The following is a 16,270-nucleotide window of genomic DNA, read 5'->3' as shown; positions in this document are numbered from 1 at the left end:
GCTTAGTTTTATTAGGTATTCCGTAAGTTCATAGTATAATGTTTTTTTTTTCTTTTATTAAGCTTTTATGGTTCTTACACACATAGAACGGGACTGCTCTTCGTCCCGTTTCTCGCCACAATAAGTTAAAAACGGAAAAACGCTGAAACTGGTATGTAAAGAGTACTCCCGAGACGTGGACGGGGCTCCTCCGTTCTACGTCGATCGCGTTCCGCGCGTCTGTCCCGCCGCTGCTGGCGAAAGATCCGAGCTCGTGCTCGACGCGGACAACGAGTAAATTTCTTTTCACGTTCGTCTAAAGTCCAGTAAGTAGTATCGCGCAGCCGCGATCGGGCGCCGAAAGGACGTGTCGCGGCGTCCAGCTTCCGAAAAACGAGACTAAACTTATGCGTAGAAACGGCGGTCAACGAAGATTTGTCTCCCGAAACTGCGAGTCCGGTAATGATGGGTTTAACATTGATTTATTATCTCGCTCTTTCGCTCGCTTTCTCTCCCTCTCTCTCTCACTCACACCCTCTCGCTCTTTCGCTCGTGCACTTCACGCGCATATTTTAAACTCTCGCTCCGCTTATCCTCCCCACATTCGCTCTAACATCCTTCGCTTTTCTCGGCATCATCTCGTAGATTCGTTAAAAGTCCATTCTCCTCTCGTTAAAGCGCTCAAGGTGTACAGACGCGAATCCATGAGACGAGGCTTGCCTCGAGGAATATTTCCAGAGTGTTTTGCTGTTTATTTTTCTTTTAACTTACGCTTACTTTTTTTCTTTTTTTTTTTTTTAATCGATCGTCTGCTTATCCGCGCGCTCGACAAATTTCGCCTTCCTTCTCTCGCGGTTTCCCGAAGAGTCTTCCCGATAGTCCGCCCTTCACGGCGACGGGCAGCCGTAAATCACCTTCGTCGAACGTTCGAATCGGCAGACGTGTGTTAGTGATTAATTAGACCCCTTACTATAGTGTGATCTGTCGCGTGCCGTCAACGAAACGTGCCCGTAACGTAGGATCTCGCTTTCAACATTTATAGGACGTTGTCGAACTCACTCAGTCGCTCTCTCGCAAATGGACTCATCGTGGCTCCTGATTTACCGATGTCGATCGCACGCGCATTTTCGTGTCCGACAATGCGATATAAATAAATTACCCGGTTTTGCGTATCGCTAAGGGGGATCGAACGTAATAATCTCGTTTACTCGATAATATAATTCGCGATAATTCGTCGAGCCACTCGAGTTCGGGAGCGTCAATGCTCGCGTGCAACAGTCGCGTGATTGCACGGTGCATCTCTCGCGAATGTCATCAGTGATCCGCGCGGTTAACGAGGTACCTGCCGTCCCGAGGGCGCCGATCGACGACAAATGGGTTTCTCCGATTCGCCCTTCTAACCCTCCACAGCCGGGGGCAAAAAAAAAATGCCCGCACGGACGAGAAAGCGAACCATTTGTTTCCGTCGCAGTCTCGAACTCGTGCGTGCGTATCATCGAAATAGAAACCCAGACAGCACTGTGTCCAAAATCGGGACATAAGATGTCTAAAGATGTCTTTAAAACGTTTCGATCTCGGACATGCGTGCTGTCTGGGAAATTTATTATACATTCGCGAGAGGCGGTTCGCCCTCTAATAGGATCCAAAAGCAGTGGAGGGTTAAAATTACAACAGTCCTGTACATCCTCCGCGCGCGGTATTTCGTAATCTTCGACGTTTAGTTTCTCGTCTGAAAAGTTTCACGATAACACTTCGTTTGCCGCTCGTGTCGAAAAATTCTTTTCCGGTGACTTGTTCTCAATCTTTCTCCCCCTGTCTCTCTCTCTCTCGCTCTCTTTCTCGGAGCTGCGTAATCGATTTCCGGGATGTTCTCCCGCCTTCACAAAGAATTTTTCGAGACCGTTCGATGGCGCGGCAACAGACGGATAGATCACGTCGGAATTGAAATCCCCGCGACTCGATAGAGAGATCTATGTATTTCTGGGTCACCGCGTCTCACTTCGTCTTTCATCTCTCCGGCGACGACGACGACGACGACGACGACGACGGCGGCGGCGTCGTGTCGCTCGTATCTCTCACATATAGCCTGCTATCTCGGAAAGAACACATCTAACTTGTGTCATCTACGCGTAAGAGCACATCGACGTACTGTCAGGACGGTCACAAGCATATCACTCTCTCGAAACAGAGAAGTGTTCATTATCTTCAAGTCGTTACCACGACTCTCGGGAATCGGCTGAGCGCGGATCGGATCGCGATCGCTCATTATATTAATCAGGGAGGTTTTGTCGAGACTTCCCGGACCGCGATTAGTAATCGTATCATTCTCGCGCTCTACTTCGCGAGCTTGCCTTACGGAAACGCGAAGCGGTGGCACGCGAGGGGTTGATTTATTCGAACGCGTGGAAGAACGCGGGGGGAGAAGGGCGTACGATCGCGCTGACGACCCGGGAATTTTAATGCTGCGACCGAGAAACTTGCGAGAGGGTATTTTCGGGCAAGTTTTACTCGCTCCGTTCCCCCGCGACGTGTTTCGACCAAGAAACGAAGAAATTGAATAAGGAGGGTAAGTACGCGTCGGCAACGTCGAACGGAAACGGAAACGCAAGTGTACGCGACACTTAAGGGCTACTGAGATAGATTTTGGTACAAAAATTTTAATGCTGTTCTACGTTAGAATTAGATCGTAAGACGACGTTTCTCGACTGGGTTTTTTTTTTCGCCGTCCCGCCGTCTCTCCTGCTATCTTCTCTTTAAATTACTTCCCCCTTTCTCGCGGTGAAGCAAAAGGGCAACGGGGACGAGGGCGGTGTTCCTTCTTCCACCTCGCGAGGGAGAGGCCCGCGTTAAAGAAGAGAGAAGAAAGAGGGTGGTGAAGCTTAATCGCGACCGCGACCTCACACAGACCGTTTCCGGCCTTTGTCGCGTCGTTGCCTTTAGAAGGCTCCGCGAGGCCTCGCGAGGCGCGGGAAGAAGGAAAGGCGGAAACGATATAAAGAAGATAGCTACGTCCCCGATCGACCTTTTTTTGTCTTTATCTTAAAATGTGTCATTCGACCAACGTCTTGGTTACACGTCAGTCCAACGAACTTCTCGCGGTATACGCGTGTGTGTGCGCGTGTTGTATGTGTCGTGTACGTCTGTATGTACGTATGCGTGTGTGGCTTATTTTCTCTCTCTCTCTCTCTCTCTCGCTTTCTCATTCTCTTTCGTCCTTCGTTCTCACCGTCATTCTCTCACGCTCTCTCTCGCTCTCTCGCGCAGAACAGGCTCACACGGTTTAAAGCACCAACCGTACCGCTCGCACTCGCGCGGTCGCGCAAAACATGCACGCACACAGCCGCTCGCGCATTCGCCCCGCCTGGCTATTATATCCGACGATATATTTGCATTTATATCCGTTAGTTCGCTTAATCGCTAGGCGTTAATTAGTGTTACATCTAGTCGCGTGTGTGGCCGGCCCGTGCTATCCACGAGCGCGCTCGTCACGGGGAAACGTGCGCGCGCTCTCCGCTTCTTCCCCCCCCTAAAAAAAAATTTGGACGCACCGGCGCGCCAACGGAAAAAGCGCGCGCGCGCGCGCGCGCCGGTACCCTGGCGCGTGTTCTCCGGTCCTCCTCTGTGGTCTTACGCGCCGATCTCCGATGATAAGTCCGCCGCGATCCGGAAGTGACCGCGGCTAAATGCGACGGACGCGTTAAGGATCTCTCCTTCGATTGTATCACGGACGACGCCCGTGTCCTCCCCCTCCCCTCCGCTTCCCCCCCCCCCGCGATAAATGTTCGTCGAAACGGAAATTCGTCAGACGATATTTCGATTTCTGGGAACATCGTATACGTATGCGCGGCGTCTCTCTTATCGTTAAGAAACGTGCCACATCCTCTTGCCTCTCGATACCGTGCATGATTCCCGAGCCGGTTAGCACGGGCGGCCAGACCCATTTCCAATGCGCGTTTTACGATCCGAAAAATTACACAGTAACGTTATTTAGTTAATTTTTTTTCTTGTTTCTTTAGCGTAACACGTACGGCATATCATTAATTAACGTTACGTTATTTATACGCTATGTTACGTTATTTACAATCACATGAATCGTAGATATTCTAACGAATCGTTCGTCTCCTGCCGCTGTCCTCGTGTTCTATGGTGTATTTTTTCCTCTATCTCTCTCTCTCTCTTTCTCTCTGTTTCTCTCTCTTTTCCCTTCTTCCTATTCGTACCTCTCTTCAAGACATTCTCTCAAGAATTTTCTCAACGAGAACGTATACGTTCTAGTCGCTTTATATGCGCCTCTCGTTCGTACGAGCTGAAACTTGTTCAATATTCAACACCCATGTGCAACGTATTTGCGCGCGTACACATATACATATATATATTTCTGTTTGTATATATATATTTATATATATATATATAATATAATATTATAAAAAACAGTATTCCCTCCCCATCCCTCTAGTATTTGCGAGAAGAAAGCAAATTCGCGGGGGGCGCACGGGTGCCCACCGGAAAGCCGTACGTTCATCCGCTAAATTATACAACCGATCATGCTCAGAGGCGGCACGCCGCGGGCCAAAACCGTCAAAAACATGGAAATATGCGTTATCAAAAAGTATTACGTCGAAAGTACTTTGCCTATGTTGTTACGATGAGACGTTTGACGACTCGTAAGAAAAAGAAATCTATCGAAGAAGGATATCTGAATGGGATTTAGAATACGTGTAAAATTTGGCGTGTGTTACACTACGTATATACGTACGTTTGTAAATTTTATACAAAACAAATGTCTTTTTTTTCCCCTTTAACGTCGTCCAACGTGAATAAACAGTCCAAATAGAAATAGTTCGTGACATTTCGGACAACTTTTCAAGGAAGGAATGAAAAATGACTTTATCGGCAGTATTTAATCCCTCGAGCAAAACGAGTGTACAAATTTTTTCTACATTCCTAAAAGGTTCATCGATTTTCTGTAAAAAACCGCGATATTTCCGAGATCGCGAGACGACGCGTATGGGAGCGGACAGTGGAAGATATATAAGTTCGGTCTTTACGGCCCGCGTCGCGGTGAGTCAGCCTGTGCATGCGCGGACGTATGGATACATTTTGATCGACGTGTGTATACTCAAAGCGTTTCAATTACCAAAATTTTTATCGCGGATCGTCTCGAGACACCTGTCGCCAACAAAGCAGCGGTCAAGTATTTATAGAGGCAGTGATTAATTTCCACATCGCGATATCCTGTCTCATCTTACTCGCGCAATCGATGAGCTTCCCGGATAAAAATTGTCCGTAAATTTAATGACGTTCTCCGACTATAGTCGTATCAAATTTGCCTTGGCGCTGGGAATATCAGAATATCGTGACTGAGTTTGATATGGGCAAAATGTCGCTTGATATGAATTTTTTTTTCCTCGGATCGAATAATACTATCGCCGTGTGTTATTAATAATAATAACAACATTTTTATTTCTCAATAGGGTCGCTTCGATTCTTTCCCCGTCGTTTCTTTCCCCTTCTCGTCAAGCTTGCTTCTCGTACGATCTTGGAACAGACACGCTGATTGACGAACTGAAGTGAGATTCTAATTGCTTCTGGCGCGTATCGACAAATCGTCTGAGAGACGATGGCCGAGATCACTCGGTCTCAGGACGATCCTAGATCACGCGGTAGACGTCAAGTATAGACACGCTTTGTTTGTAATCGGTCGCTGTCGAATATAATTAATTACATCGCATTTCGAAAAATTCATCGAACAAGTTTCAATTCTATTCGAGCGGCGCGGACGAAGTTTTTCTGCTTTTTCCCCAGTCTCGTGACGGTTCTTTTTCACTCTTGCTCTTTCTCTCTCCTCTTTCTCTCACCATCGTTTCTCGTCTTTCTATATTTCTAGTCACGTTATCGCTTTCTTGTTCCTGTAACGAGTGCTACGAAACCCACCCAACGCCCTCGCGATAGGATCTCGCGATCGCGATCGTTTTTCGGGCGCTTTCTTTTTTGAGATTTCGTAACTATTTACCTCGTCGGGCTAAACAGACGGGAAATGCGTGAAACATTTATGCAAATGTAAAATGCAAAAGTAGAACGCGTCTTTAGAAAAGCAAACTCAAAAATATCTGCTACAATAAGCAGTCAACAGTAAGAATGACACGTTATTTTATTTAGATAAAATTTTTAATGGACGTAAAAGTCAATAAATAGTCCTAATAAAAAAAAAATTATCAGTTTATTCCGAATTCGCAACTGAAAGTTTTCAAGACGTTCACGGACTACCCGTTGTTCAAGCTCGACTTAATTTATATTTTCGATAACGTCAAAAATTTCGTAGCTTCTCCAGCACGTATAACTCTCTCGCAGCAATTTAACAAGAATTCATATAATAAAACTAATTCCTAATTTCTAACGGCCGGATCACTGTCTCGATAATAATCGAGATGAACCTCTAACTCTTACTTCACGCATACGGAGAAAAAACATACTACCTCCGGGATCATTATTCTTCTTCTCCGATCTTTCTCTCTCTTTCTCTCTATCGTATTACCCTCTATCTTCCTAATCCTCTCATCCTCTCCCTTTTTGTCCTTGATCTCTGAAAATCGGTCCGCAACGTCGAGGATCTCTTCTCTCGAGGTAGTCGAGGTCTCGTAGCAGGAGATAATCGATTATACGCGTATACCATCCTTGCGGGCTTGCCTGATTATCGTTCCGTCGCAAAGTAAGATGGATTTTTCGAGTAGAGAACCATAAGGATCAAAAGAAGGAGGACGAACATGCGGCTGCCGTGACTCGAGTACAGTGTCACCACTCCTGCCAGCCACCATAGAGTAGGACAGCCGCCCGGCGCTGAACTGATGCCTCTCTGTATCGCCGCGGGGTGTTCCCCTAGAAAATCATCGGATATATTAGCATGTAATAAAATAGCAAGATTATATACGCTGCAACGAAAAAAAAAACAAAAAAAAACCTATAACCTTGTGTTCATTTCGTGTTATTTTCACGGTACGAGTTATCAAGTGCTTTTTGTAAAAGTCCGCGTGAAAAAAAGGGCGATCTCGCAAACAGTGAATCACATGTAAACGAAAGTTTATGCTCGGGGAAAGAGAAAAGTTTGAAACTTGTTTTTCCCCATTTTAATTTTTCCAAACTTTTTCCGCCAAAGTGATAAAATGTTCCACTCACCGTTTAGCACATGCAGCTGCACGCTCGCGCTATCCAAGTTACTCGGGCTGCAAGTATAGTTACCCGAGTCCTCCCGTCTCGCGTTGTGAATCACGAGGCTGCTCACCGTGTCCTGCTCGATCCTCTTCGTCTGAATGTCGATCTTGCCCAGCTGATAATTTAGAACGCGATCGCCCTCGTGGTACCAGAAGACGTAGAACGGGCCCTCGAGGGACTGCTTTATCACGCATCGTATTGCGACTGTACTTCCGGTCTTCACATACATGTCACGGTCCCCCAAGATCTCGATCTTTGGCACTGTAACACGGTCGGACGTTACGGTATTGTCGCCCGGTCGTTTGAGAACGGATAATCGGCTTAATGTAATCGCCTTCCGCGACCCTCACCGACGATGTTGAGCTTGATGATGTGACTCTTCTTCGGGTCGGTCGAGATTTGGCACTCGTACTCGCCTTCGTCGCGCGCCTGGACGTATTTCACCTGCAGCGTCCACGTGTCCGCCTCCCCGAAAATCGCCTGGAACCTCTCGTCCGGAATGAACATCGTTCTATCCACCGAAAGGATATGCGAGTCTCTTCTTCTGATCCAGGAGACCTTCGGATTAATCAAAATGAATTGTTTTTCTTCGCCTTGAACGCCTTAAATTCTTTTCACGCGTGAGATCTTTTTGTAGTCTCTTATAGACGCGGTCGTCGGTTTTGAATTTTATTAATTTGCATAGAGATTCGTCGCTCACTTCCTCTCTATTCTTATCATGAAACGGACGACGCTTTTAACGAATTTTTTTCTTAATATATTCGAGAGACTCATTCCTCGCCATTCACCGTTCATTTTAATCGCATTAGCTTGATATCGAAATCATCGGGATTACCGCGAGCCCATTATTCGCAACTAAATGGACATCGAAAGGGACGAAATTGGGGTGCGTGAAAAAGAAGATTTCGTCGAGTATAAGAAACAGGAGTGAGATATACAGCGACCAAAAAAAAAAAAAAACCCAGAAAAAATCTAAGAAAGGGTACATTCGGTTCGTTCCGATTCCGAACGATCAATCTTCCCGTTCCCCTCGCCGTTAATTTATCGTTCATCGACCGGACGGCTCGCGCGCGCCCAACGGAAATCTAGATAGTGCCGCGAACCACGGTCGGTCGTCCGCGCTCTGCGTCGAAAGAAGGCGAGGTACGAATACATTTAATTCGCCGGCCGATAAGGATCGAGGCGGCGACCGCGGGCCCCTCAAGTACGCGCCGGGATTATACGCGCGGGTCGCGTGTTACCGGATACTTAGTCCTCGACCGCGTGCCAACGGCGACAGGCGTATACCCTGTATGCAGCCGAGGATACGACGAGAGTACGCCTGCGTACACGTCGGTGAAGTTCCTTAACGAGAGACACACGGGGGCCAGCTTGGAGCCCCACGCGTGCCGACGGTAATTTTATTACACGCCGGACGACGACCGACGTTCCGCGAAACCGCCCCCTTCTCTCGCTGCGCACCGGTTTCAGATTACCGCACCGGTTTCACGAACGGGGTAAAACGCGAAATCATTAGCGGGCGTTTTATTAGCGGGGTAAATTGATTCGATGAAAAGGGAACGCCGATCGTTGGCGAACGAGTTAACAGCTCGTGACACGTGGGTGGGTTATCTGTCGCGGACAGCTATCCGACACGGAGGAAATAGGATGGGTTTCGCGATAAATGGTTGAAATATATTAGTTACGACGTTTTATTGTCCGTGGACCTTTGATAGAAGTAATCGCGGGCTGTCCAAGGTCGGCGATTTTTCCGCGACGTTAGCGAAAAGAATGATTGATAACGGAAATAACTGCCCACTTCGCTTTGACGTGCCGATTGTAATCCGATAATTTTTTTTACCGTTGTTTACCGTTAATAATTAAATAGAGCCGATCGAACGTTTGCGTGTAAATAAGTTTAGCTTGTTCACACCTGGACAACGGAATAGTAGGTATTCGGGAGAGATTCGGGAACAACGAGGCAGTAGTCTCACCGGACTCACGCTCGGCTTAGTTATGACAATTTCTCCTTGTTTTTTTAGCGTTATATCTAATGGAGTCTCATTGTCATAACACTGTCAGGCAGAAGTTTGGCCATTACGCGTTATCCGACAAATAAGCTTGTTAATAAATCAAGCTGTCAATACACGTAACGCGTAAGGCAACATGCTTCTATCAAAGATGCGGGAGACGATATGACAAGGACAAATTAGGTCTCAAATTGACGTGCGATGACAGTTATATTGATATATGTATGAAATTACGATACCCTTGCGTAAAACTCGAGGATGAATGATAATAGAAAACATGTAGGGTATAAAAATTGCTGTGAGCGTTTCTCGTACTGTGAGAGATTAATTTTTTTGCTTATATTCACTCGTTTTCCGAGAGGAGAACTTCTTTCTCTTCTTGGCGCTCACAGTCCTTTTTATACCGGAGAGTTCAATTGCATGGATAGATAACTTACTGATTTGTTACCAAGCTGCCGCACTTTGCACGGTAGGTAAGCATGAGTGCCCAACTGCGCCGTGATATTCGTTGGAGTGTTCGAGTCGAAGTAAGGCCCCGTGTAAATCCCGTCGAATCTCTTCACCAGCGAATGAGATCTCGTACTTACCCCTGAAAGAACGTGCGTTCAGAAAAGTGTCTCGCGTGTATACAGTCGGTGCAGGTTCCGTGCGATCACGGAGACGAGGGGGGAAAACGGCGCAATGCGGAGAATACGGAGACAGGGGATGCATATTTTTTCGCTACATCGCGAATGCGTGAAATGCGCGAATTATCGCCGCGGCGATGCGTTCTTAAGACGTCCGTGTAACACGCTTATAGCGGTCGCCGCATCGCCGCCGGCACGTTATGCGGCGAATTAACATGGAGGTAGCGACGTTAGCCGTCGCAATGGAATAATAAGGCGAGCCAGGGCGACCTCGAGAAGGGACTATTTCGCATTCGTATTCCGTATCCGCCCGGTCGCGCGCGCGACGCTATTCGGAATAAATCCTATCGCGGAGGAGACCCCGCTGAGGAGCTGTGCCCGGGGGAAATGGATACTAATCCCGGGGATTCCGATCCGGGAAATCTAAAGGCAGATCAGCATTCAACGGGAAAGAGGGAGAAAGATAGAGAGCAACGTGGGGCGTTATTCCAACGACCTTGACGATATCACATCCGATCTCGTATTCGATCGGTAGCGCACGAAATCCCCACGGTTGCTCGTCCAGATTTGCGCGGCCGCCGTTGCGGTGACCATAATTTGAGAAATGGTCGTCGGACCGCACACCGGGGCTAAGTGTGAAAAATGAAATCCTCAATTAGGGCGCGGGAATATTTTATGGGTAGAGGAGTTAGGCTGACGCGGTAAGCATTTAAGATGCTAAATTAATAAATTGCTTCTATAAAGGTCCGCGATGTCTTCTCCGCTACAACTCATTGTTAGAGTATATTTTCTAGCAGTTACCTTATCTCGCTTTCGTCTTTTACTTCGATCTGTTAATTAAATGTGGCTGATTACTTTACTAATTAGCGGAGTTGCGTTAATAGCTGACGCTGTTAATTCCTCGAGAGCGCCCGAGTTACGTAAGAAGTGAGCATATGTCGTCGTGCTATCAAGATTTCCCGAAACTTTGACAAACGACAAAGCTGGTGATAATTACGCTTAATTAAGATCAACAGCACGATAATCGCGCGACGCGATAAGGAGTAAATATGAAATCGCCTGTACACGACGTAAGCCTCGCTCCACACGGCTCAGCTTATCGCGCATCGATTGTTCTACTTATGCGCAAGAAAATCACAGCCGCTGCAACGGTAATAATTATTGTTTCAGTCAAGCTAAGTGCGGGGTAATGAATCATAAATTAATCTCGACGGCTAATCGATGAGCTAAAGTAAACAATGGTGGTAAGAATTTTCATCGATCTCCCTTCCGTTGGATTTCAAGCAAAAATAAAAACTTCCATTTACTTTGCGAGCGAAAATCAAACGAGAGATTGCGAATCAAGTTCTAAAATTAAATCTTTTCGTCAGATTTATCGTTTTGGGGGGGGGGGGGGAGAGGAGGGGTTTATCGCGATGATCCGTGTAATGCCAAAGAGCGATTGGTGATTTTGATCATCATTCGCGGTTGGCCGCGATAAAATCGCCTTCCTCTATCCCAGATTCGAAATCACATCGTCCCAGAAACGTCGTAACTCCGTGATTCCCCGCAGCCGACAAATCCATCCGGCCGACACGTTTCCGCGCGAACCGAGAAGAGCTAGATTGGCAATCAGCGCGCGCGGCTACGAGTGGTGTATTGTCAAATGTGCCGGAGATACGAATTCGTGTCTGGGGGCTGCGCTACCGGTCCTCCACCCGCACAGTCGATCCTCTTGATCTTGAGGGACGGTAAAATCTGCGCAGCTGTGCGCACGCGCCCCTGTCGGTCGCCGTGAGGTTGTGCCCCTCGCCACCGAGTCGGGATCATTTGCCTACCGCGAGAAAAGGGGGCACAAATAGGCCGCTCGGTAGATGCCATGCCTATACGCCGCCCCAAACCTATTTTTCATGTCGACGTGCGGCGAGTTGCGCAAAGGTCGCGCGCGATCGTGTTCCTCAGGGGTGCGTAATACAGTCGCATTTATCTCGAGATTAAATCAGGGCAAAGGAGCGCTCGGGCGCAAAGGGGAGAATGACGCCGTTTTATCGCGGCGAGATGTATACACGTCAACGTGAAGCATGTAATTTCGCAATGTAACGCACCAAGGCAGGCTCATTGATGAATAACCGTAAGAGTTTATGTTTATTGCGCGGGGACACAAATACGACGACGAGCGGGGACGAGTGGCGGTTGCATTATTCATGCCGACGTTTTGTAAGTCGGTTTGCGCCGCCCCCGTAGCTCCCGAGGGGTACGCGGAAATCACGTTCGTCCCGGAGATTTCGATAAAAGCTACAAAGCTGGCCGACGACGCGATATTCTCACGTTGTGTATTATTTAAAGGGAGCGTTGAAGAGGAAATAGACCGTTCGCCATTCCGAGGGCATAAATCGTTACAAGCGGGACGAAGCGGAATCGCTTCGATCATCGTTTCCACCGAAGCACTTTGAATAAGAAGAATGTTGGAGTAAAAAAGAAATATGGGAGAGAGCGGCGTCTTCGAAGAGATTCTTCTGCCAAGGTATGAAAACTATTATAAAAATCCGAGGAAGTATTGCTTTATAAATCTATTCCGCTTCACGCAGCAATAAGTTACGATAAAGTGTCTCCCCGCTAACGTAATCGAGCGTGATGGGACGTGATCGCGGGCGCGGCGGAGGGAGTAGGAAGAAGTAAATTTCTCGGAAACAGAAGGCGGATCTAAAATCGTATATTTCCCGAGAGACAATGCCGCCCGATGTGCTCGGAGGAGACTCGGAGCTGCTGCGTCCGGCAGGGCTGCTGTTTCCTTTCCCACTTTGTCAGAACAACACGTACGCATGCCCGTGCAGTTTTACGACGTCATCGTGTGCTAAACTGCCACATAAATCCCAGTTTTTCAGCATCTGAAGGATTATTTCCCGCCGGCGTGATATGATTTTATAATAATCCTCACACGACGGGCTTACGTCGAAATAGACTCACTCGCTCTGATTCTTTTTCCCTGCGACAAGATCCATTTAAAGTCAAGAAAAGACATGAAATATTAACAATAATCTTTTTCTGTTCACGCTTAATTTATCGCAGTGAAATATCGATGAAGTGTTTTTAAAAATTGAATGGAACACGTCAGCTCGTCTTTAAGAGACTTTTTCTTTTTAAGAGGCGCAATTTCCTGAACGCTTCCACGCACGGCGACGTCTGCGAGCCCGTTGAAGTCGCGCCACGTTCCGCAAATTCATTTTATGCGCTCAGAAATCTCCATAAGCGTCACGAGCGTGATTTCGCGTAAGGAGTCGCGCGTAGCGTCTCGAGACTCTCGAGTCAGTAGTTACGCCCCGAGTTGCGCCAGCCGCTTTGATAGTCGCGTCGAACTTCTCCGTTTCCGGGGAGGAACGAACGGATCGGGCCGCGGTTAATCACCGCAGCGAAGTATAATCAGTGGTTAGGTTGTGCAGCAGCCTCCCCCCCCCCCCTCCACGCCTCACGCGTGTCTGCGAGTACTATACGGATCGAAAGTGCATAATGTATTGGCGAGAGTGATGTCGGGATAAACCCGCCATTACCGGGGTCTGAAACTGCGAACTTCTCGTAGTGGCTCTCGTAGTCGAGAGAGAGAGAGCAGTTAGCGTACTTTCCAAGTGATTTACCGCTAGCGGGAGAGAAACTTACGCGCGCGGAGGAGGCGAGCGAAATTACACCGATCTTTAGGCAAGATCCCAAGTTAAGTGATTATTCGACGAACGGCCGCGCCAACTGATTGCATCGACCGACAGTCGCAGTCGGCGGTGCTTTCCGCGCGGCTACGAACGCGAACGAGTTCGATCGGTGATAATCCGATTTTATCGGCGCTTCGGATTTTCCGCTCGCGCATCGCTGCCTCCGGAATTGATCACGCCACGCCGAAGAGACGGGCTCGCGAGCGGGATCGTTCTTTATGCGACCCGAAACGCGTCAGATATTTCTTTGCGAGTTGATCGCGTCACCGCGGTTAATCGCTGATACGCTTAGCGGAATCGTATATTCGAGTCGTCTATTCAATCGAGAACGGGAAATCGCTTTCAGAAGGTAATCCTACAGTTGGCCTCCTCTCGTTTCTTTCCATCGGGACGAAAGCTCTCGTGCTCCGCTGGAAAGGAGAGCTTATCTCTTCATGGTTCATAATAGACTGTATTCTACAATCAGAAGCGAGTTACATTCGACGAGGAACGGTTTCTTTTTTCTGGGAATTGATGTTTCTTGCGAGCTATTCAAGAAAGTTTTCCCCTTCCAAAAGATTGAATCAAACTCATGTTTAAAGAAGAGATGCAAAAATCGCCCAGTTTCTCCCGACGAGATGTCTCGACGGTAGTCAGGCTATCTCGCAAATAGCACGTACTCGTAGAATGCATGACTGCACCCTCCGGAACGACGCCGTGACGCTCCTGTTTCACGAGCGGGCTTTAAAGCACGACCGCATCGCGGTGATGCAGCCGCGCGAGATGAAATCGATAGACACGTCCCTGAACGACGCCACGGCGGAGGAAAGGGGGACGCGTTCGTCTCCCTTCTCGTCTTCGTCCCGTGATGACGGAATCATCGAGACGACACGCTGCTGATCCCGCAGGGACGCAGGGCGGTGAAGAGAGGCGGACAAAGAGGAGGACGTCGAGAGCGAGGATGTGAAGACGAGAAAGAGAGGCAGAAAGGGAGACAGACAGAGAGAGAGAGAGAGAGAGAGAGAGAGAGAGAGAGGCAGAAAGGGAGACAGACAGAGAGAGAGAGAGAGAGAGAGAGCATGGAGGGAGGCACAATGCTGCGGCGCGACAAACAAGGGTGGCGCTAGATACGGTCCTGGACCGGGACCGGAGGTTGCGTCCCCCCCTCGGCCGTCTCCGTCCTTTTTAGTCCTTATCTATTCTCGCGTATCCTCGATCCTCCCCCTCCCGTACGATCTCTACACTCGGTATCCGCCGGTATTCGCGACAGCGGGAGAAACGCGCACGAGTGCGCGGTACGTACGTACGTTCGTAAGTGCATGCGGGGCGCGAGGGAGACGTATGCAACGTACTGCTACACCCCAAAATCTGATCGATCCATCCGCGGCACGAGTCCGACTGAGCCCCGCCTGCCCCGCAAAACCCGTGCGATGATGTCGACGGCTCGATTACCATCCGCCTGTCTATGTGTGTCGCGTGAATGGACAACCGCTATTTACAGCGTCTCCCCCTAACACAGCGTCTTTCTCTCTCGAAACCCCCCCCCCCTGATCTGACATCTCGACGCCGCCATCTGTTTCACGGATCCGCGCCGCGGTTAGAAACGTAGCTGTATGACAAGCTGGGCGATCTTCCCGAATGAAGCTTACCGGTAATGCCTAGTAGGATCCAGCACACGAGGCACAGGACGTAGTAGTTGACGTAGGAGGACCTCCTCATGGTGATCACGACGACAACAACAACGGCGACGACGACGACGACGGCGTAACTGTCCCCGACGACGGGTCCACTGACATCTCATGGAACACCACGATGCACCTCTTTCTCTCTCGGCGCTCCTCCACTTTAATAATCCTCCGTCGTCGTCCCGTTCATCCTCCAGCAGCACCCGGTGCTACCAGGACTCGCGCATACTCCCGCGTTACCCGTCGTTGCAACCCTCTCGTTGCAACCCCCCCGTTGCGCTCTTATGCATCCACCGACTTTTTCCTTACTCTCTCTTTTCTTTTCTCTCTTAACACTGTGACATCACATTATCTCGCAGTCGGAGTACTCGCGAACGCAAGCGGCGGAACGAGGCCGAGTTACGGTCTTAATTTGTGGGCGGTCTCGCGCGCGGAGAGTTGACCGTACACCTCCGCGTGCACTCGACCCCAATTGGAAAAGAGGTACCGATTAAATTCTTCTTTATTGCTCCCGAAGAAGACGCCAAGTGTCGCGCGCACCAAGGTCACGAAGCGGTCTGCCTGCGTTCAATCGGGCCAACCCTCCTCCCCCACCTCCCTTTCTTTTCAACCCCCGCGGTTGTGCCTCCTCGTTTGTACGGTTATACTCGGTGTGTGGATCGGTCGGTCGTACTGTGAAACACACGACCGGGTTTCCCGCACTCGGCTCGTCCGCGGTTCGTCGTCCCGGGCGAAGCTCTGAAACCGCCGGGCCTCCGGTGGCACTGCCCGCGCCCGCCCGGGGATTCCGCGCAGGCGTGCTCTCTCTCCTCTACTCCGGCGGCGATCAGTCAGCCTCCTCCTTCCTCGAGGCCTTCTGCCTTTTCCGCCGCGCGCGCCTTCCGTCCCCGCGCTACGGCCTTGCGCGCTCCGCTCCGCTCCGCTTCGCGTCGCGCCGCGCCGCGTCGCACCGCGCAGCTCTGTCGTTCCGAATTTTTCTTCCCGCATTCCTTGTCTTCTTTCGCATTTCTCGTCCGACCACTCTCTCTCTTTCTCTCTGCGTGTCCTATGCGGCGACAAGACTCCGCAATTGCTACTCGTCCCGCAAGCACGGACAAATTTCA

At 49.3% G+C, this 16,270-nt stretch overlaps 2 protein-coding genes across 6 annotated transcripts in view; one reads left to right on the top strand and one right to left on the bottom strand.

Annotated features, from left to right (window-relative positions):
- Positions 1-16,270, top strand: part of Kdsr (3-ketodihydrosphingosine reductase) — a 48,896-nt gene that overhangs the window by 4,003 nt on the left and 28,623 nt on the right. For 4 of the 5 annotated variants that reach the window (XM_071708898.1, XM_071708896.1, XM_071708901.1 and 1 more), the window contains one exon: positions 6,711-6,943. The exons of the other annotated variant lie outside the window; for it this stretch is intronic. In XM_071708898.1, coding sequence (XP_071564999.1) covers positions 6,711-6,720 — 10 coding nt within the window. In that variant the 3' untranslated portion in view covers positions 6,721-6,943. Of the gene's footprint in view, positions 1-6,710; positions 6,944-16,270 lie in introns of those variants that run through there. 5 annotated transcript variants of the gene reach the window in all.
- Positions 37-15,950, bottom strand: LOC139773997 (neurotrimin). Its single transcript, XM_071708903.1, has 5 exons — positions 15,132-15,950; positions 9,635-9,786; positions 7,539-7,746; positions 7,153-7,449; positions 37-6,855 (listed from the first exon to the last, which is right to left on the bottom strand). Exons 1-5 carry the CDS (start codon positions 15,199-15,201, stop codon positions 6,671-6,673), a joined length of 912 nt encoding a protein of 303 aa, XP_071565004.1. The 5' UTR covers positions 15,202-15,950; the 3' UTR covers positions 37-6,670.

Source organism: Temnothorax nylanderi, unplaced genomic scaffold (assembly GCF_030848795.1).
Source record: "Temnothorax nylanderi isolate EJ_2023f unplaced genomic scaffold, tnyl_v1.0 TNYL_tig0072_pilon, whole genome shotgun sequence".
Classification (NCBI taxonomy): Eukaryota; Metazoa; Arthropoda; class Insecta; order Hymenoptera; family Formicidae; genus Temnothorax; species Temnothorax nylanderi.
Note: the sequence above shows the minus strand (reverse complement) of the source record. Positions and strands in the feature narration are given on the sequence as shown.